Source organism: Suricata suricatta, chromosome 8, assembly GCF_006229205.1.
Source record: "Suricata suricatta isolate VVHF042 chromosome 8, meerkat_22Aug2017_6uvM2_HiC, whole genome shotgun sequence".
Classification (NCBI taxonomy): Eukaryota; Metazoa; Chordata; class Mammalia; order Carnivora; family Herpestidae; genus Suricata; species Suricata suricatta.
This window is the reverse complement of record NC_043707.1, coordinates 20,728,750-20,749,539: the sequence shown is the minus strand read 5'-3', so window position 1 is coordinate 20,749,539 and position 20,790 is coordinate 20,728,750. Positions and strand designations below refer to the sequence as shown.

The 20,790-nt window shown below is 56.9% G+C and overlaps 2 protein-coding genes across 8 annotated transcripts; both read left to right on the top strand.

Annotated features, from left to right (window-relative positions):
- The first annotated feature begins 4,041 nt into the window (after nucleotides 1–4,041).
- Nucleotides 4,042–11,870, top strand: SPNS1 (sphingolipid transporter 1 (putative)). Of its 4 annotated transcripts, none has more exons than XM_029946901.1 (13): nucleotides 4,042–4,142; nucleotides 4,403–4,694; nucleotides 4,790–4,855; nucleotides 6,443–6,579; nucleotides 7,680–7,831; nucleotides 7,942–8,008; nucleotides 8,852–8,997; nucleotides 9,291–9,446; nucleotides 9,737–9,926; nucleotides 10,239–10,304; nucleotides 10,569–10,667; nucleotides 10,992–11,163; nucleotides 11,513–11,870. In XM_029946901.1, the coding sequence occupies exons 2-13, from the start codon at nucleotides 4,454–4,456 to the stop codon at nucleotides 11,605–11,607; spliced, it is 1,587 nt and encodes a 528-aa protein (XP_029802761.1). In that variant the 5' UTR covers nucleotides 4,042–4,142; nucleotides 4,403–4,453; the 3' UTR covers nucleotides 11,608–11,870. The 4 variants fall into 4 exon arrangements, with proteins under 4 accessions (XP_029802761.1, XP_029802762.1, XP_029802763.1 ...); XM_029946904.1 differs by having other exon boundaries at nucleotides 4,121–4,142; nucleotides 4,490–4,694; XM_029946902.1 differs by lacking the exon at nucleotides 7,680–7,831 and having other exon boundaries at nucleotides 7,942–8,034.
- A 619-nt stretch (nucleotides 11,871–12,489) lies between these two features.
- LAT (linker for activation of T cells) lies at nucleotides 12,490–17,566 on the top strand. 4 transcript variants are annotated; one of them, XM_029946907.1, is made up of 12 exons: nucleotides 12,490–12,878; nucleotides 13,045–13,072; nucleotides 13,198–13,229; nucleotides 13,492–13,579; nucleotides 13,712–13,776; nucleotides 13,870–13,899; nucleotides 13,984–14,044; nucleotides 14,123–14,217; nucleotides 15,791–15,853; nucleotides 15,982–16,044; nucleotides 16,180–16,269; nucleotides 16,392–17,566. In XM_029946907.1, exons 1-11 carry the CDS (start codon nucleotides 12,776–12,778, stop codon nucleotides 16,260–16,262), a joined length of 711 nt encoding a protein of 236 aa, XP_029802767.1. In that variant the 5' UTR covers nucleotides 12,490–12,775; the 3' UTR covers nucleotides 16,263–16,269; nucleotides 16,392–17,566. The 4 variants fall into 4 exon arrangements, with proteins under 4 accessions (XP_029802767.1, XP_029802768.1, XP_029802765.1 ...); XM_029946908.1 differs by lacking the exon at nucleotides 13,870–13,899; XM_029946905.1 differs by having other exon boundaries at nucleotides 13,870–14,044.
- Nucleotides 17,567–20,790: the final 3,224 nt, after the last annotated feature.

Below are 20,790 nucleotides of genomic sequence, written 5' to 3'. Positions count from 1 at the left end.
TCAGCGGTTCCGGGGTGGGGCCAGAGATGCTGCCTTTCTAACCAGCTGCCGGGTGTGGTGGCCATGCTGACCTCACTTGAGATAACAAGATGCTGTTTCCCTTTTTCCCTCCTATAGTCTCAGGGCCTCCCATCTCCCCACCCCTGCTGTTCCTTCCGGAAGCCCCCCCCCCCTCCAGGGGACTGGCACCTGACACGTCCTGCTGCCTCCCTTCCCCCCCTCCAACCCAAGTACAGTGTAGCCAGACGGATCTTAAATTCAAATCGGATTTTAAAATGAAGGAAATGCTTACCATGACCTGGGCCCCCGCCCAGCCTGGCCCCTGCCTGCTCCTTGGCCCGCCTCCCTCCCCTCACTGTCCTCCACGTTGTCATCTCAGATTCTCGTGTCCATTATGCTTCTTCCTGTGGCCTTTGAACTAGTTTCCACTGTCTGGACTGCTTTTTCTTCCCTCTCGGAAGTCTGAGTGTGCTGCTCCCCCACATCTGAGCTCAGGGACCACTTCCTCGAAAGCAAGACTCTCCCCTTCCCTGACCAGGCCAAATGCCCCTGTTACCAGGTCCTTGTCATACCCGTATGCCAGTCTTTATTATTATTATTATTATTATTATTTATTTTGAGAGAGCAGGGGAGGGGATCAGAGAGAAAGAGACAGAGAGAGAGGGAGAGAATCCCAAGCAGGCTCCATGCTGTCAGCTTGGAACCCAACATGGGGCTCGAACCCACAAATCATGAGATCATGACCTGAGTTGAAACCAAGAGTCAGACACTTAACTGAGTGAGCCACCCAGGTGCCCCCAGATGTCATTATTTTGTGGCACTTGTCATAGATGAACTTTTTTCTCCCCAAAAATTCCACATACATTTCCCAAAGCACAGTTTCCAAAGCAGGTAGTACAAAAAGTTGGGCTCCAGTTTAAACCAAACACCTTGTACAGGCATATTTATTTATCTGACCTTAATTTTATTCGAGAAATCCATCAACTTGAAAAAGCACCAACACCCAGAGAAGAGCAAAATGTTTTTTTCTATTTGTCAAAACCAGTTAGCATCAAGATATTTGCCTTTATGGGGCACCTGGGCGGCTCAGTCGGTTAGGCCTCTGACTTTGGCTCAGGTCATGATCTTATTATGGTTCGTGAGTTGGAGCCCCGCGTCGGGCTCTGTGCTGACAGCTCAGAGCCTGGAGCCTGCTTCAGATTCTGTGTCTCTCTCTCTTTCTGACCCTCTCATGCTCATGCCATCTCTCTCTCAAAACATTTAAAAAAAGATATTTGCCTTTATAACCAAAAAATGTTATTTTCATTAATGTCCAGTGGTACTATATTTGGATTACAGACTTTTTTTAAAAACATGATTTTTATTTTTTTATTATTAAAATTTTTAAAAAATGTTTTATTTATTTTTGAGAGGAGATAGCGTGAGCAGGGGAGGGTCAGAGAGAGAGGGAGACACAGAATCTGAAGACAGGCTCCAGGCTCTGAGCTGGCTGGCAGCACAGAGCCCAACGTGAGATCATGACCTGAGCCAAACTCAGATGCCCAACCAACTGAGCCACCCAGGCACCCCCCAAAAAAAGATTTTTAACTTTATTGGAGTTTAATTTCCATGCCTAACCATTCACTCACTTGAACTGTTCAGTTCCATGACTCTTAGTAGATGTACACTGCCCTACAAATGGTTCCCCATGCCGTTGGCACATCCTCCCGACCTCCCCATCCCCCGCACGCCCACCCCATTGTGTGAATATACTGTTCACCCATTGGTGGACACTCAGTGCTTTTTCATTCTGGGGGCTATTTTGAATAATGCTTCTTTTAAAAATGCTTATTTATTTTGGGGGGGAGGGGCAGAAAGAGAGAGAGAGAGAGAGCGAGAGAGAGAATCCTAAGCAGGATCCATACCCAGTATAGAGTCCAATGGGGGGCTCCATCCCACAACTGCAAGATCATGACTCCAGCCGAAATCAAGAGTCGGATGCTCAACCGACTGAGCCATCCAGGGGCCCCAATAATGCTTCTGTGTACATTTGCATACAGGGTGTTTTGAGGGGGGCATGTTTTCAATTCTCGATACCTAGGAGTGGAGTAAATGGGCAAATGTGTGTTTAATTTTTGAGGACATGGCCAGTTTTCTAAAGTAGCTGTACTATTTGCAGTCCTACAAGGACTGTGTGAGGGTTTGAGTTGCTTCATATCATTTCCAGTACTTGGTATTCTCAATTTAAAAAATTTTTTTAATGTTTATTTATGACTGAGACAGAGAGAAACAGCATGAGTGGGGAAGGGGCAGAGGGAGAGGGAGACACAGAATCTGAATCAGGCTCCAGGCTCTGAGCTGTCAGCACAGAGCCCGATGCCGGGCTTGAACCCATGAACCATGAGATCATGACCTGAGCTGAAGAAGGACACTTCACCGACTGAGCCCCCAGGTGCCCCATCAGTTTTTTTTTTTAAAGCTATTATGCAGTGATAGTGTGGTCTTAACTTGCATTTTCCTTAATGACCAACAATGTCATATACTTGTTGGCCATTCACATATCTTCTGTGAAAGTTGGTACAGATCTCTAGCCCATTTAAAAAAGTGTGTTATTCTGTTTAAAGAGTTCTTTATACATCAGGATATACATCCCTTGTCAGATACATGCTTTGCAAATATTCTCTTCAAACTGTGGCTTGCCCTTTCACAGGTGCAATTTTACATCTGTATGGATTTCTGTCTGCTCCAGATAAGCCTCCTGAAGGTAGAGACTCCATCTGCTTCGTCTGAAACCTGGCATAATGCCATCGTAGAGTAGTGTGTTGTTGAGTGAATTCAAGGACCACAATCGGAAGTTCCTCTCTATCTCTTTCTTTCCCTTAGACCCTCAGGGGAGACCAGGCTTCACGTTATAAAACATGAAATAGCTCACGTGTGTCACCAATGAGGGGTATTCATGACTCAAATGGTTTCTTGTTCTTTTTATTTTAAGTTTATTTATTTATTTTGAGAGAGGTGATCACAGGGAGAGGAGGGGCAGAGAGAATCCCAAGCAGGCTCAGTGCTGTCAGCACAGAGCCCCATGCAGGGCTCAACCCGCACCCACCCCCAACCAGGAGATCATGACCTGAGTGTAAATCAAGAGTCCAGCCCTTGAGCAAGTGAGCCACCCAGGCGCCCCTTGTCTCAAATGGTTTCTGATAAGACCTCTTGAGGACCCCATGCTTACCCCATGAGACTCTAGAATTTCAGAAGGGCTTAAAGGTCAGCTTGGAAGACAGGTCTTGAAGCTACATTTGCATGGAACTATTTTTACTTCGAGTGTACATTTATTACTGTAACTTGGAGATTGAGGCTGGGGGCACTGAAGAACCACTCCAAGCTATCCTTTGGTGCCAGGGCTCTTTCTTGGGAGTCCAGTCCAGCCCCTAGGAGAATCCCTTATGAGACCACCAGAGGGTGCGAGGGCTTCAGTCTTGGTTGGAGGTGAGAAAAACCAGATGAAGACGGGGCTCTTGGGGGTCTGGGACGCTTCCTTCCGTGTCTACCAGGGAAGCTAGAAGTTTACAGACAGCTGTCGTGGGGAGTCCGAAAGATAAGGACGGGGGTGGGGTGGGGTGGAGGCGGTGTTCCACATTCAACATTCATTCAACACTTCCCGAGCGTGGATGAAGCTCCAACGGGACTAAAAGTGCCCGAGAGCGAGATCTGATCGCTGGCATTTCTAGAAATAAACTACTTCCAGAACCTTTGACGATTCCATGATCTCGTTTCATCTCGTTTGATTAGAAGTGTGCCAGTGGGATCTGCAGATAAGGAAGCCGAGATGCAAAGGGTTGGGCGACTTCAGCGAGCGGTTCGTGGCGACTCCCTGCAGGAGGAACGCAGCCGAAGCTGGCGCGGGTCGGGGGGCGGTCCCCCGTTGCCCTGGCGACCCGCCGGCAGTCACGTGACAGGGAAGCAGGCGGAGACACGGGAGAAGCGGGCGCCACCTACTGCCTCCCTTCTGAGGGCGGGCGGGGGTCACGTGTCTAGGGCTAGCCGGAGGTGGAGTTGGCCTCCCCGGTTCCAGCATCACATGATCCGCTCCGGGACAACATGGCGGCGGCCGTGGTGCAGCGCCGGGGCTGAGCGACAGCGATCGCAGTGGGCTCCTACCGGGGGTGAGGGGTGGCCTCAGCCTGGGCGGGGTGGAGGGGTGGGGGTCCGGGCCCTCCTCACCCGCTCCCGTCCCCGACGTCACTCGCATTCCATCGTCCTCTCCGCGCGCTGCGTCTGCCGGGACGGGGAGGCATGACAGGCAGGGCCTGGCTTCCATCCCAGCCGTGCTCTGTGCTTTCGGGCACGCGCCTGCGGGCCTCTGGGCGCACGTCCCTCGCCTGGGTTCCTCCATCCCCTTTTCTCCAGCCTCCTCCCCTCGCAGGTGGGATCGTCGGTGGGACCGGAGCGCGGGCGGGCGAGGCCCCCCGGGACCATGTCCGGGTCCGACTCCGCGCCCTTCCTCAGCCAGGCGGATGACACAGACGACGGGCCGGTGCCCGGCACCCCGGGGTTACCGGGGTCCACGGGGAACTCGAAGTCCGAGGATCCCGAGGTCCCGGACCGAGAGGGGCTGCAGCGTATCACCGGTTTGTCTCCGGGCCATTCGGCTCTCATAGTGGCGGTGTTGTGCTACATCAACCTCCTCAACTACATGGACCGTTTCACCGTGGCTGGTACTGGCTTCTGGGAGGGAGTCGGACGAGGGGGAGGGAGGGGCGTCCCGAAGGTGGGGCTGCCTCGCCGAGCCCATCTCGAGTCTTCTTCCCAGGCGTCCTTCCAGACATTGAGCAGTTCTTTGACATCGGAGACAGCAGCTCCGGCCTCATCCAGACGGGTGAGTGGAGGCCCCTCCTGGGCACACGGCAGCTTTTCATCCTTTTCTGCCCCAAATGGGGTTACATGCCAGCATGCCTGGGGCCTTAACAGAGGTAGAATAGCCAGGCTTAGAGGAGAGATGGCCCTTATTCTGCTCGGCATTGACCTGTTCAGTTAACAGACATCACATTTTTAAAAGGCAGTTTCGTGTAATGGTTAAGACAGACCTGAGTTTAAATCTCAGCTTTCCACTTAGTGTGATGGTAGGCACGGCCCTCGATCTCTCTAAGCCTCACTTTCCTTGTTGGGGAGAAGGAACTAGCAGCACCCCAAAACACGTCATAGGGCCGATGTGAGAATCAGATGCGATGGTTAATGCTTGTAAAGTGCACCGTGCCATGTCCGGAAGATGGTAGGCTCTGAAAGACAGGGATGGAAGGAAGCATCTGCAAAGGGGAGCGTTGAGTTTTACTTGTTCAGAACTTTGTGGGAGAGGCAAAGCCAAAACCAGATCCTCCATTCCTTCCTTTTTTTCCTTCATTCATTTCTCAAACGTTTCTGAGCACTTACTCCGTGCCAGGCCCTGGAGGAAGAGGTGACAGCATAGGCAGAACTTGACCGAGACCTTTTCGACCCATTGTCTCCTCATCCTTCCACGAGTCAAAGTATAGGCGGTGTTATTATTTCATAGAAAAAGCAGGTCATGCTCACTATGGTTTTGTAGGGAAACTGAGGCTCAGAGAATTCAGGCTTGCCCAGAGTCACACAAGGGAGAGGAGGGGAGGAGTTTGAAACAAGACCTTGAAGGATTCTTTGCTCCCCTCCAGGCCAGTAAGGACCCGAGAGGTATTTAAGGGGAAATCTAGAGGAGGGGGGGGTGGGGGGGAAGCATCATAGCCCAAGGGCTGCAAAGCTTTAAAGAATCTCGAGAAGAAGCAAGTCTTTGTCAGCTCCATTCACTTTTTCACTCGACACATGTTAACGAGACGCCGCCTGCTCCATGGTGGAGACACAGTGGCAAGGCCCTTGACTTCATGGAGCTGACAGTCTATCAAGAATCAGGGGGAAACCGTCCTTAACTACCTAAACTATAACGAGATCATTTTCTGCAGGATTGTTTTTGTAAAAGAAGTCAGTAAATGTGATTGTGATAAAGGGATATTGGATGTGCGGGGGTTGGAAAGATGTCTGAGCTGGAGCCTAAAGGTTCTGCGAAGCTCAGGCGAGTGGAGAAGTGTCCCCAATAGGGAGGGCAGTGGGTGCCAAAAATCCCAAGGTGGTCTTGAGCTTGGCAGTCGAGTCGTTGGGATACAGAGAAGGGAGAGTGGATGAGCATGAGGTTGGAGAGGTAGGGAGGGGTTAGGTCAGATCGTGGGCCATGGTATGGAGTTTGGATTTTGCTCTTGGCTGGATGGGAGGAGGTGACAAGTCAGCTGGGCCATCCGAGGTTTGAAAGATGTCAAAGATGGGCCTGGGCTTCCCTGGCAGGAAGCACTGATAGTTTCAGGGTTGGGAGTTATTCCTGAGCCCCCTTGGTCTCCCTGAGCTGGGGTCAGGCTGGGGCGGGGGTCCCGGGGCTGGGCTGTGACTCTCTGCTTCTCTTCAGTCTTCATCTCCAGTTACATGGTGTTGGCACCTGTGTTTGGCTACCTGGGCGACAGGTACAACCGGAAGTATCTCATGTGCGGGGGCATTGCCTTCTGGTCCCTGGTGACCCTGGGGTCGTCCTTCATCCCCAGAGAGGTGAGGCCCCATGCTTGCTCCTGTTTCTGCCCCCACTCCCCCCATACCTATCAGAATTTGCTGCCATTCTTTGGAGTCATTGCAGACAGTTTCTTTGGTCTGTGCCATCTTATACCTGCTGCTTGCCTGAATTAATTTGCCTACCCCATCTCTTCCCCTTTTCTTCTAGAACATTCTTCTGTCCATCATCCTCTTTCCCCCTAACCATTGACTGCTTACATTCCACACCTAAACACTCTAATTTCTATACCATGGAAAAGACCTTACCTGGACTGCCTGTTCTCTCTCTTCCTCTTTGGATTCAGACTGCCCACAAGGTCCCCTTGACCTTGCCCCATCTGGGTGAAGGAGCAGCCAGGGAGAGGCTCTCACTTTGCTTGCACTTCCTCTCCTCCCACTCACGCCGGAACACTCCAGCCAACCCCCCCCCCTGCCGTCCCACCATTGCCAAAGTCAACAGCAACCTTTTGGTTGCTAAATGTAGCCCCTGCTTCCTAATCCTGCTCTTGCTAGATCTCCTGGGAGCCTTTGGCTCTGTTGACCCACCTCTTCCTTCCGGAAACTCTCCTAACTTCTGTGATGCCACTCTGGTGGTGTTCTTCCCTCCTCCCTGGCTGTTGCTTCTTTGCTCCTGTGAAATTCCCCTCTGGCTGTTCTCACTCTCTGCCCTGGAGCTCTGTCCTCAGCCCCAGATGCTGTGTACTCTCCTTGGGTGACAGACCCTGTCCTTAGCTTCAGGTGTCTTTGGTGGACCACTAAACTTTCACCTAAGATCATTATTCACTATGGGAGTGTCTTGGATGATAGAAACTGAGATTTATTTCGCACCCGCGGAGCATAAGATATTGACCAAACCTTTTGTCCAGTCCTGGTGATCGTTATGTGAGCAAGTTATTGTTTTCCCCCCCTTTTGCAGATGAGGAAACTGAGGCTCAGAGAGGTTAAGTTGCTTTCCCAAAGTGACAGCTAGTAAGTAGTGGAGGCCAGGATTCAAGCCCGGGTCTGTGAAGCCCAGGCCTCTCCCGCCTTCCCCGCCACCTCTCCCGAGCTGGCTGGTGAGGGAGGGCGGGGTGCCACCTGCCCCGAATTTCGTCCCCCAGCGATTCTGGCTCCTCCTCCTGACCCGGGGCCTGGTGGGGGTCGGGGAGGCCAGTTACTCCACCATCGCGCCCACCCTCATCGCTGACCTCTTCGTGGCGGACCAGCGGAGCCGCATGCTCAGTGTCTTCTATTTTGCCATCCCGGTGGGCAGGTGGGTGGGCCTTGGGCCTGGGGGAGGGGGGAGTGGGGCGAGGCAGACGGGCCTGGCGCAGGGCATGACTGACTGTCCGTCTCCTCTCCTCTCACATCCCCTTTCCCCAGTGGTCTGGGTTACATTGCAGGCTCCAAAGTGAAAGATGTGGCCGGGGACTGGCACTGGGCTCTGCGGGTGAGTCTGGACACAGCCTGGGGAAGGTCAGCAACATTCTCAGATTCTCCCTTTCCTGCCTTCACATACCCCACCAACCCCCGGTCCCTGTCCTGCTCTTAAGGCAGTGTTCACTCTGCCCAGCCTGTAGGAAGCCTGGCTGCACGCCCCCCATCCCGCCCCCATGAAGCCATGTGCTAGACAGAACTCTGGGTGGTGGGCGGTAGGAGCCCACTGTGAAACTGTAAGCTCCCAAGTGGGACTCCGTTTGCTCTTGTGATGGAAAAATCCCAAGGTGAGCTTCAGGTAAGGCTGGATCCAGGACTCCTACTCCCCATCTCAGGAATTTGGTCATCCTTTTTCTCAGCTCTCTTTTTCCTCTCTATTAATTTCATTCTCAAGCAAGTGAAAGCTCCACGCGTTTATCTTCCCATTTAGAAACTTCGCCACCCTGGATCCTTGAGCAATAGTCCTGGATGGTGTCTGATTAGATGAACACGGGTCACATGCCTGCCATTGAAACAGTCACCGAGGCCAGGGAGGTTAACACCACTCTTGCCGGCCAAGTCTAGGTTATAAGCCCTGCCCTGTTTGAACCACATGGACTGAAAGAAGTGGGGGAAGTAGTTTCCCAAAAGGAAATTAGGGTGCTGTTACCAAAGAGGGAACAATTAGGCTTGCAGAAGAAGGGGGCACTGGTCCTTCCGTCCAAACACAGGTTCGGCTTCCTTGAGTAGGTGCTTTACTGGGTGTTTGAGGTCTTGGGGCCTGCGTTGCCTTCACACACCCTCACTTTCTCCCATCCCAGGGGTGCAGTGTGTCCATGCCCATCTGTACGTGTCCTGAAGCCCAGTCTTTCCCCAGGTGACACCAGGTCTGGGAGTGGTGGCTGTCTTGCTGCTGTTCCTGGTAGTCCGGGAGCCACCAAGGGGAGCTGTGGAACGCCACTCAGACTCACCACCCCTGAACCCCACGTCGTGGTGGGCAGATCTGAGGGCTCTGGCAAGGAAGTGAGTTTAGTTCCATTCTAACCCAGCATCCGAGGCCGCCAGGGAGGCCTGGATATCTGTTTTGAGAGTTAGAGGAGTGTGGTCTTTGTTGTCTGCCAACCAGCCCTCCCCCAGGGCCAGGCATTTGGGCACCACTGCCCCCTTGTGGCAGCTGCTTGAATTACAGGTCCAGATTCTGGAAGCCAAGGCAGCTTCCACATCTTAATTTAAAAATAAGCCCGCGAGGAAGAGTAGAAGTTCCCTGTCCTGGCACCTCCATGGAATCTGATTTCCTCCTTCCCAACTGTCTTCAGCCCTAGTTTCATCCTCTCTTCCCTTGGCTTTACTGCTGTGGCCTTTGTCACGGGCTCCCTGGCTCTTTGGGCTCCTGCGTTCTTGCTGCGTTCCCGTGTTGTCTTGGGGGAGACCCCGCCCTGCCTTCCCGGAGACTCCTGCTCTTCCTCTGACAGGTACCCAGAAGGGGGCTCGGCTAGGCGGCCTGCAGGTGGCAGGGGAGAGAGTGGAGAGTCATTGATTCAGGGTCAGGCTACTTCCTCTCCCAGTCTCAGTTTTCCTGGTGGAGGAAATGGGTGATGAGATAATGCTTTCCTCTCAGAGCTCTGTGAACCATAGGGTACCTGGATAGACCTGGGGTGAGGGCAGCTGGGGTGGACCGTCTTCTTCTCCAGGCTCTGGGTGCGAGATGAGGGGGCTTTGCAGGCAGAGGGACTGGCTCCCATGTCCCTCCCCCTGCCCCCAGCCTCATCTTTGGGCTCATCACCTGCCTGACCGGGGTCCTGGGTGTGGGCCTGGGCGTGGAGATCAGCCGCCGCCTCCGCCGTTCCAACCCCCGGGCCGACCCACTGGTCTGTGCTGCTGGCCTCTTGGGCTCCGCGCCCTTCCTGTTCCTGGCCCTGGCCTGTGCTCGTGGGAGCATTGTGGCCACCTATGTGAGTAGCCAGCAGGTGTCAAAGGGGTGTTCTGGGTCTGGGGTGGTGGGACTGGGGTCAGTTGGCATGGTGGTTCAGAGACCACTCAGACCAGAATGCCTGGTTTTGAATCTCAACTCTGGCACTTCCCAGCTGTGTGACATTGGGCAAGTGAGTTAATGTCTCTGTGCTCAGTTTTATCATCTCTAAAATGGGAATAATAGCTTTGTCTCCCAGGGGTGTTATGAGAATTAAATGAGTTAATATGTTTATTCTTCTTGTGATGAGACCGACCCCCCTGCCTTCCCCATCTCCCCACTTCTGACCCCCCAGATTTTTATCTTTATTGGAGAGACACTGCTGTCCATGAACTGGGCCATTGTGGCTGACATTCTGTTGGTGAGTAGGCGGGGCCACTGCCGGGTTAGCCCAGAGGCTGTTGGGACAAGGAGGAGGGGTAGAGGCCTCACTTGCCTTAATTGTGGCCTTTACCCCTTCTTCTGAACCCAGCCCCACCCTGAATTCAGAGTCAGCCCCAGATGGGCCTGGAGTCTGAGCATTCACCCCCCTCACACCTCAGGGCTGGGGTCCACCTTTGACCTCAGCCTAGACTGAGCCTTAGCCCCGTCCTTGCCCTCTGCCTCCTGCCCCTCCTCCCCCCAGTATGTGGTGATCCCCACACGACGGTCCACTGCTGAGGCCTTCCAGATTGTGCTGTCGCACCTGCTGGGCGATGCTGGGAGCCCCTACCTCATCGGCCTGGTGAGCACTGCCCCTTGGCCGGGCCTGGGGTGGGGATCACGGGACCCCGCACTCCTGGCACTGGCTGGCAGCCACTGGCCGGAATCGAGCTGACTTGGAAGGCCTGACCCCAGTTAGGTGTCCGTGTGCTCTGTCCCCGCTGTCCCCTGGATCCGCAGCCAGGCAGGCAGGATTTTGTCCTTGAAGATTCCGCAGCGAGGCCACGAGGCTTTCTCTGGTCATCCAGACCACCTTTTTTTGCCGGCTCCTGACTTCTTTGTTCTCTGGAGTTTGGGGGCTCCCCGTCCGCGCCTCACTCTCCTGGCTTTCCTCGTCTCCCTGCAGATCTCCGACCGCCTCCGCCGGAGCTGGCCCCCCTCCTTCTTGTCCGAGTTCCGAGCCCTGCAGTTCTCCCTCATGCTCTGCGCCTTCATCGGCGCTCTGGGCGGGGCAGCCTTCCTGGGCACTGCTGTCTTCATCGAGGGTGACCGCCGGCGGGCCCAGCTGCATGTGCAGGGTCAGTGGGGCCTTCCCTTCGTCCACCCCTGGCTCTTCGCCCGACTTCATGAGACTCCCTGCTGCGTAGGCCTGGGTCCCTGGCTTCTCGCAGCCCACAGCCCTTCCCCCATTCTGCTTTCTGTCTGCCTGTCCGACGAGCTGATGCTCCTTTGTGCCCAAGGCTCTGGTGGCCCCGTCCACTTCCCACCACCTGTCTGTCCCCCCCCCCCCCCCCCCCCCCCCCCCCCCCCCCCCCCCCCCCCCCCCCCCCCCCCCCCCCCCCCCCCCCCCCCCCCCCCCCCCCCCCCCCCCCCCGGCTCTGTATCTCTCTGTGCATCCAGCCCTGGCTCTGACCTCTCCTCCGACAGGTCTGCTGCGTGAGGCAGGGCCCACCGACGACCGAATCGTGGTACCCCAGCGAGGCCGCTCCACCCGTGTCCCGGTGTCCAGTGTGCTCATCTGAGCATCTGAGGGGCCACCGCTCACCAACCCGCATCCCTGTCCCAGCTGGCCCTGGGCCCACCCCAGAGGGTGCCCGGGCCCAAACCCTCGGACTGGCCCCGCTTCTAGGAGTGGCCTGGGGCCACGTTCCAGCTCCCACACACTACACAGGCAGCAGCCGGGCCAGGGGGGCGGGGGTCCGGGAGGGGCCTTCCTCCCCACCGGAGCAGCCCCCAGGGGCTTGGTGCTATTTGTAACTGAATAAAATTTGTAGTCAGACCCCAAGTGCCTGCTTGCGTCTCTCTGGGCGTTAGTGATCTCTGACTGGCAGATGGCAGGGGCCACCCCCCAGCCCCAAGACTCCCCGGGGCTCTAGGGGCACTCCTGTGGGACCTTAGGCGAATCCTTGCCCTCCTGGGCCTGGTGAACAGCAGCATGAAGTGAGCTAGCCCAGTGTGACGGTGAGTCACTACCATGGTTCCCCTAGAGCCCGCCCCTCTTGGCAGGCCGGCCAGGGTGAGGTGGGGTGGGCACTGCCCCATGCCCCTCGGGGTTCCCAGGGGCAGGCCTACCCGCCTTCCACCCCCTGACCCCGGCTGCCTCCTTGAGCCACGGCCGTGGAGGGAGGCTGTGGCTGTCGGCTGGCCTGTACGCGTCTTGTCCATCGTCCCCTGGTAGGGGTTGCTGTCCATGCTGGAGACCAGCAGACCCCTATGAGGGCCTGTGGGTGGCTCCTCGGGCCTCCACCTCCCCCTCCCCACTGGCTGGGTGGGGGTGGGAAGGGGGCGGGTGCAGCCGGCTGAGCCTGATGATTTCCTGCCCTCACCCGGCTCACCACAGCTTCCTGCCGCAGGCGGGCAGGCTCCGAGGAGAAGCAGGCGCCTAGCCTGAGGGGCAGGTAGGGCTGGGGCGCAAGGGGCCGCGCCACCGGGTGACTGGTGCCCCAGACTCCAGCCCGGACCCTGGCCCGGCCGCCCAGGGAGCAAGGGGCTTCCGCAGGCGGTGCTGACCCCCACTCAGCCCGCAAAGGGGAAGAGGCCCAGCGAGTCCCCGAGAAGGGCGCACCTGCCCCAACTCCTGCCCCATCGGACTTCCAGGCTGTGCCCACCCGGCTCCCGCACCCCTGCTGGCCTGGCCCCTGAGGGGGTGTGCGGCGGGCAGCCGGGCCTGGTGCAAGCTCTCTCCCGCAGATGGAGGCGGTGGTCCTGATGCCCTATGTGCTGGGCCTCCTGCTGCTGCCGCTGCTGGCCCTGCTGGCCGTGGTGCTGTGCGTGCGATGCCGAGAGCTGCCGGGTGAGCGGCGGTGCGGGTGAGCCGGGCCGGCCCTCAACCCCTCACCCCTCCGTCTTAACTGTCCCTAACTCCGTCCCGCGTGCGCCCCGAGCCCTGAGCCCTGCTCTCCCAGCTTCCCCCCCTCACCACCCCTCTTCCTGCCTCACTGGCTTTTTCTCTTCCCCAGGTCCCTATGACAGCACGGACTCTGATAGGTGAGTTGCCCGTCCACCCTCTGTGGCTCCCTCTGCACCCCGCGTGGCCCCGGGGAGGGGACTGGGGCGGGAGTTGGGGTCTCTCCTGCCCCTCCTCACCTGTCTGCCTGTGTCTCCCCTACCAGCGCGACCCCAAGCATTGTGATCAAACGCCCTCGTGAGTACATGGAGGGCCCCCTGCCTCGGGTGTAGGGGAGGGGGTCCCCTGGCGTGTGAGAGAAGGCAGGCCTCTGTTCAGGTTCCCCCCAGTGGCCGCCCTCATGGCTTTGGCCTGAGCTCGGGATGCGGAGGGCGATGGGTGTCCTCAGGCCTGTCCAGGGGCCAGGGCGCTCACGGAATTAGCCTGCTCTTCGAGGCCTCGATGAGCATGGGGGCAAAACACCTGGAGTCGTTCCTTGAGCTTGGTCTTGTGTCCTCAGCCATGCTCGCCACCTGGACACCTGCCACCGCCTACCCTTCAGTTACCTCCTACCCATCCCTGAGCCAGCCGGACCTGCTCCCCATCCCGTGAGTAGCATCCTCCTGTCCAAATCCCCCTTGTACCCCCTCGCCTCTGTGGCGTGGGGATCCCTTTCCCTGTTGCAACCCCTTCTTGGTCCAGTGCCCCAGCTCAGCATGACTTCTGACCTTTGACTCCAGGAGGTCCCCGCAGCCCCCTGGGGGCTCCCACCGCATGCCCTCCTGCCGGCAGGACTCCGACGGTGGTGAGTATGGAGCAGGGCTCCGGGGGCCGGGGCCGGGCAGAGGACAGACCCGGTCTGAGCTAACTCGGCCTCCCTCTTGCTCTCTCTCTGAAGCCAACAGCGTGGCAAGCTACGAGAATGAGGGTGTGTCTGGGGTCCCGGCTGCCCTGGTTGCAGGGAGGCTGGGGCCTGGGCCGGGCCCTGCTGATCGCTGTGTCGTTACCTCAGAGCCCCCCTGTGAGGACGACGACGAAGACGAAGAGGAGGATTATCCCAACGAGGGCTACTTGTGAGTGGCCAGGCGGAGGGGGGGGCCGGGAGCCCCAGCCGGGGACCCTCGCTCACCCGCCCCTTGACTTGTCCTCAGGGAGGTGCTTCCCGACGGCGCGCCGGCCACCAGCACTGCTGTCCCACCGGCTCCCGCGCCCAGCAACCCCGGCCTCCGAGACAGCGCCTTCTCCAGTGAGTTGGCCATTGCCGACCCTCCATGCTGCGGCCCCTCCGCTCTGCCCTCTCCCGTTATTTCTCTGAGGCTCGCTGCCCCTCCACTGCTTCTCCCCTCTCTTTCTAGAACACCTGTCTCTCGGGGTGGACTTCCGCTCTGATCTGCTGATTTCCTTACATTTTCCCTTTTGTTGTCTGTGAGATTTTTCCAACTACATTATTCTTTGAGACTCTGTTCTCTCGTCTCTTTTATTTGAAAGCTCTTTCTTGGTCACTGGTGTTCCTTTTTTGTAGCCTCCTGTTCTTGTTTCGCAGAGACAATACCGTCTTGTACCTCCCTAAGGATATCGATTATCGATTGTCTTCTTTGCGGATTGGATGGGAAGTTTTCTTCTGCTTCCGGCATCATTTCGGTTTCCTCTGAGCTGCGTTTCTCCCTTTGTGTTGGTCTCACGTTGCCTGTTAGAGGCTTCCTTCCATGGCTGGTGGCCTTCCATTTTCTGCCGCTCTCCTCACTCTCCATACCTGTTCCGGGCCATCTCTTCTACACCCTGGCTTCGTGTGCCATCTCGATTCCCAACTCCCCACCTCCCCTGAGCTCCTTTACTCATCCATCCCTCTCTCACTCGCCATGTTTACTGGATGCCTCTGATAAAACAGCTCCCGAGGGAGCGTCCTGATAAAGGAGCTCAGCTTGTGCCCTCCTGGGAGTATTAACTCATTAAACCTCCCGATCCCCAGGTGCTGTCGAGCCCGTCTCTTCCCCTCCCGCACCTCAGTTGTCCCAACCATATGACAGGAGGGATCACGTATTTCAGACGCTTGGCAGCACTTGCTGTGGGACAGGCCCTGTCTGGATATTCTTGGCTTTGGTCCTCACGGTGCGCCTGGGAAGCGGGTGCCATCTCTCACTCTCTTCTCCAGATGAGACCACCGAGGCCCAGAGAGGCTTGGTAGCTTGAGTGAGGTCACACGACTGTCCGTGCGGGAGCTGGGTTTGCACCTGGGTTCTCTGGTTCCCAAACCTGCCTCGTCCAGGGCCTCGTGGAGAAACAAGTCAGCGCCAAACGACAAGATAGATGGGGGGCACCCGGGTGGCTCAGTCACTGAGGTGTCCGACTCTTGATCTCAGCTCGGGTCTTGATCTCAGGGTCAGAGTTCAGGGTCAGAGTTTATGCCCAGCATGGAGCCTGCTTACAAATAAATAAATAAATAAAAAAGGACAAGGTGGCACTGATGGTGACAGGTGCTGAAAGACGCCAGGACGGGAGTGGGGGTCGGGGACGGCCTGGCCGATGGGGCCAGTGGGGCAACAGCGCCTTGGACTTGGCTCCACAGAGCATTGTCTGCACACGTGCCACCCAGCGCCGTGCCTCCGAGCTGCTCTCTGTCCCTGCCCCCAGCTTGGGCGACACGCTCTCTGCTCTCCCCCACGGTTCCGCTTTCTCTCATCCACTCTGGGCAAGTCGCCCTACTTCTCTCCATCACCACGGCCTCTGTGGGACCGTCTGGGGCTGGCTGCGGGGCGGGTGGCCTTCGAGGTCTGTGCCCAGGGCTCTGAGACTGTGTCCCGGCCCTGCTTCCTCTGCAGTGGAGTCGGGGGAGGATTACGTGAATGTCCCTGACAGCGAGGAGAGTGCAGATGTGTCTCTGGGTGAGTTCCTGGTGCCCCCTGGGGTCCCCCTTCCCTGCCCCACCCTCCCCCTGCTGTGGCCCTCTTTCTGAGCGTCCTGTTCCCTCAGCCTCCATGTGACCGTCCCCCGTTCTGATCTGTCCCCACAGATGGGAGCCGAGAGTATGTGAATGTGTCCCAGGAGCTGCCGCCCATGGCCAGGACAGAGACTGGTGTGTGCCGGGCTGGGGGCAGGGACAGAGAGTGGCTCTGAGCCACAGTGCTGGGTGGCGGCAGGAACTTGGGGACCCTCCCTGGGTCAGGGGGTACTGCCTGTGAGCTGAAGACCAACCTCCTCCCCCTTCCAGCCATCCTGGGCTTCCCGGATGTGGACGACGACTACGAAGGAGAGGGACTTCCGGATTATGAGAACCTGCAGAACCTCAACTGAGGGTCCGGTGAGAGGCCCCACCCACCCCTCCCTGGCCCCTTAGCCCTCCGACTCCTTCGGGGACCCCTCTGATCCCCCGCTGACCTCTTGACCTTGCACCCCCTCCCTCTCCCGGCCCTGTTGTTTCAGCACGAGGCTGTGCCTGACCTGGAACCAGCCTTGCCCGGGAGTGCCGAGCTGGGCAGCTGACCGTGGCCCTGGGGGGGTCCCTCTTTGGCACCCCACCCTGACTCCCACCAGAGAATAGTCTGAGAATCTCCCCCCTAACTTATTGACACTTCGGGGTCCAGTCTGTGTGGCCCCAACACTCTGCACCTTCTGACATAGCCTGAGAATGAACTACACTGGCCCCAGCCCTATTCTGCTGTGGTCCGTACGCTCTTGCCTTTGGGGGGCCCGGTGGGTGGGAGTCCGAGTGAGGGTGGGCCGTGCCTGAGCACCCGTGTGGGAGTGTCTGTGGGCACACACACACGTGTGTGTGTGTGTGTGTGTGTGTGTGTGTGTCTCCATCCTCCCTGGGGCCGTCGTGCTCCCGTGGGTCCTGACCTGCTGTTTCGAATGGCCAAGTGGTGCCTAGGTGCGGGGGGGGGATGCTTCGGTGTGAGGTGAGTGCCACCCAGGCTGACACTTCTGGGCTTCGAGGCTTCGATGCATCCCCTCCCCACGAGAGAGTCCTCTGGACACATGACCGACGATGGCTGGGATGATGGGAGGGCAGGGCACGGGGAAGCCTGGGGCGCAGAGTGACTTTCTGGAGCAAGACTGCTTCCTGCCGGCCCTCAGTTTCTCCATCTTTAAAGCAAGGGCGAGGACTTGACCCCACGCAATGGAAAAGTAATGAGCAGTGCAGCCTTTCAGACATCAGTGTGCAGATGACTCACCGGGAGGGCTTGCTGAAATGCAGATTCCAAATGAGTAGGTCTGGGATGGGGCCCGAGAATCTGCATTTCAGAGAAACTGCCAGTGGTTCTGATCGCGCCCTTCCAAGAACCAGACTTCGAGCACCTTCCGGCGGATGTTGTGATGGGCTCTGGGCTGGGCATGTGACCCGGACCAGCCCTGGGACTTGGGCCAGAAGCGACTGGAAGGAGAAGCGCTTTCGTTCATGCCAGTTGGTCAACGGGCGGAATATATTCCTGGAGCCCCTGCTCGGAGAGCCTGCCCGAGAACGAAGCCGATGTGGAGGACAGAATGGCCCAGAGGCGGACAAGGCGTCAGGACTCCTGGGCCCAGCCACACCTGAAGCAAGACACCCCCTTGGACTTCCGTTACAGGGGCCAATAAATCACCGGTTGTCTTCCCCCGCGTGACTTGGGGTTTCTGTTGCACACGCACAAAGCAGCCCTGAATGATGCGTAGGGTTGTCGGCGTCCTCCGTTGGCTCCAAGGGCAGTAGTGACCACCTGTCTTCAAACACGCGCCGTGTTTCCACGCTTAACTTCATTCGGTCGCTGTCATTCCCCGGTGGTCGGTTACTGTGGGTATCCCCAGTCACAGGTGAGGAAACAGGCCCAGAGAGGAGAGGCAATTTGCTCAGAGGCACACAGCCAAGGTGACAAGTCTGGGATTCAACCCGGGGGCTGTTGGCCTCTGGGGTCGCTGCTGCCAATGTCATTGGCTCTGGGGGTGGGCTGCTTTACAAGGGAAGCTTGTAAGAGGCCCGATTGGAGGAATGAGGGGAAGGGGGAGGGAGGCTTGGAGCGAGCACTGGACAGGCTGGATGTCGACAGGTAGAGTGTATTTGGAGGAAATAGGCCCAATTGCCTGGGCCAAGGAACAGAAAGTTGATCACAGAGGTACGCTGGTGCAAGCACCTTGGAGAACGAGCTGTAAGGCCAAAGGTGGCGTGTCCCTTTACCTAGCAAACTCCTGGGCATAAATCCAGAGCAACTAGCACGCGGGCTCAGGGGGCGAGCACCAGGGCCGCGGGGCAGCCTTGCAATGGCCAGCGGCTGGTGCCGGCAGGGGCTGTGACCAGGAGAACAGACAGAGATGGCTTGTAGCCTGGTCGCACCATGGATGCTCCCCAGCGGGTGAAAATGTGTGCATCGGGGCATCACCTGTCCGCACAGAGAACTATCACCAAGAGAACAGGGAGTGAGAACCAGAAAACAAGTTGCTTTATTTATATATACATATAAAATTGGAAACATGAAAACCAAAATAGACGGTTCAGGAGTGCACAGTGGGTGCAAAGTAGGCAAAGCCATGAGGAACACCAAGTTCAAGAGAGAGGCAGCCATGCGGCAGAGGGTGGGGAAGGGTCGGGAAGGCATTCAGGAAGGCCTCAGTGAGAAGTGAGGGTGGGTACGAGTGATTGAGACAGGATTCTCTTAAGTGTTTGTGTCTCTAAGCGATTTTGTAACAAGAGAAACCAAGGCCCAAGGAGGGAATAATGAGTGGGGGCGGGAGGATAGGGCAGCAGTAAGCGGACTGAGAACTGCTGGTCTATCCGCCAAGGCGGGTGAGTTCCAGGCCTGAGGAGCAGTATGTGCAAAGGCCCTGAGGTGGGGGGCAGTGAGGAGGCGTTGGGAATATCTGCATGAGAAGCGGTGGTGGGTTAGCCAAAGAAGTGGCAAGAGCAAGGGCAGTGGAGAGGGGTGGTGGAATGAGATGTTCAGGAGGCCGAAGCAAGGGGCGTGGTGACAGGTGGCCCTGCGGTGAGACGAATGGGGTGGTTCAAGGTGACCCCGGTCCTGGTCCTTGCGTTGGTGGACTGGGGGTAGCGGCGTTTCCTGAAGCACTAAGCAGCTTCCCGGTTTTGCTTCTCGGACCAGCAAGAGTACATGGCTTTGCTTCCACCAGTCGATGAACAGACAGGAGTCCATGCAGCGAGGTCTCTGGGGCCGGGGCTGGGGTATCTTAGCCCACGGGGGTGGCCGGTAGAAAGAATCCCTGCTGATAGAAGCCGGGGAGCTGAAATAGATTTTTTTTCTCTTGACGTCTGTTGTCCGAGGAAAGGTAGATTTGGTAGTAAGAGAGAGTTTTCTGGAATGGCCGGGGGACACATCTGAGTGCTTCTCAAAGGCATCAGTAGGCAACAGCTTTTTGATTTGGGTTTTCTTGGAAGCTCTCCTTGAGGTGAGAGTCCTAATGTGAGTAGTGTATTTGGGAGGTGGCCCCCAAAACACTGGCCCGGAGTAAGGGAGTGAGACAGGAAAAAGAAGGTGTCCAACAAGGGTGCATTATAAAGCCGGTCAGTGCTGGGCCCTGGGGCACAGTCCTGTGACAGCCTGCTGGGAGCCAGCCAGGAGCCTCATGGGTGCAGCCATCCTGTCCCTGGAAGGGAGCTGGGGCTCTTTCCATGTCCGCGCCCAGCAGTCACTCCTCAATCCTCCAGACCTTCTGGCTTGCCACTCACATGGGCACAGTGGCTTCCGGCGGCCAGAGAAAGCCTTGAGCAAGGGAAGGCAGCGACCCGGGCCAGCGCACGGTGACGTGTGCGGAGGCCTTAGTACAAGGCATCGACGGTGACCGCCACAGGAACTTGGGCTCTCCTTAGGGCTCGGTGGTGTTTTTCCCCAAATGCATCTTGTGGCCCCTGAATCCTGGGAGAAGGTTCAGCGAGCAGGAGAGCCTGGAAGAGCAGCTGTCTCAAACCCCCTTGCAGAGACAAAATGCGCGTTAATAAGTTAATGGCTCAGGAGAGATCTGTGATCAATATCTTTGTTTCTCTTTGCCAAACCTGGCGTTTCCTGAACTTATTTGACTTCAGGGAGGAAAAAGTTACTATTAGCAATTTGCAGACCATCTTCTCACGTCTATGGAGGACATCTTTTGTTTTCTCTTTCTGAGCATGCTGCCTCCAACGCACCACCGCGCTGCACCAGGTGTGCATTGGAAATGTTTACAGGGCCCACGTGGGGGTCAAGCTTGGCTCTGACCGTGACCCAGGATGGGCCAATCATTATATCCCACCTCCTGGCCTCAGTAATTGGTTGATACCTGAACAAATGACCCAACGACACACGTCCCTGAGACTTTCTGTGGAGCTACTGGCAAAGAGAAGTTCTTGGGGTTGCTGGGGGTCTGCGGCTTCCACTTGGAGAGAGCTTGCCCGTGAACGAAGGCACCACAGAGGAGAGCAGAGTCGACACAAGTGGAAAGAGAAAAGTTGAGTTCTAGGGGCTCCTGGGTGACTCATTCGGTTGAGCCTCAGACTTTGGCTCAGGTTATGATCTCATGTTTGTAGGTTCGAGCCCTGCGTCGGGCTCTGTGCTGACAGCTCCGAGCCTGGAGCCTGCTTCAGATTCTGTGTCTCCCTCTCTCTCTGCCCCTCCCCCACTCATGCTCTGTCTCTGTCTCTCTCTCAATAACAAAGAAGCATTAAAAAAAAAAAAGAAAAGAAAAAGAAAGTTGAGTTCTGATAGCCGGCTAAGCACCCAGATCAGTGTTCCTGAAGCCATCACTCCTTTTTAAAAAAGTTTTTTAATGTTTATTTTTGGGAGAGACAGAGGGTGAGAAGGGGAGGGGCAGAGAGAGAAACAGAAAATCCAAAGCAGGCTCCGGGCTCTGAGCTGTCAGCACA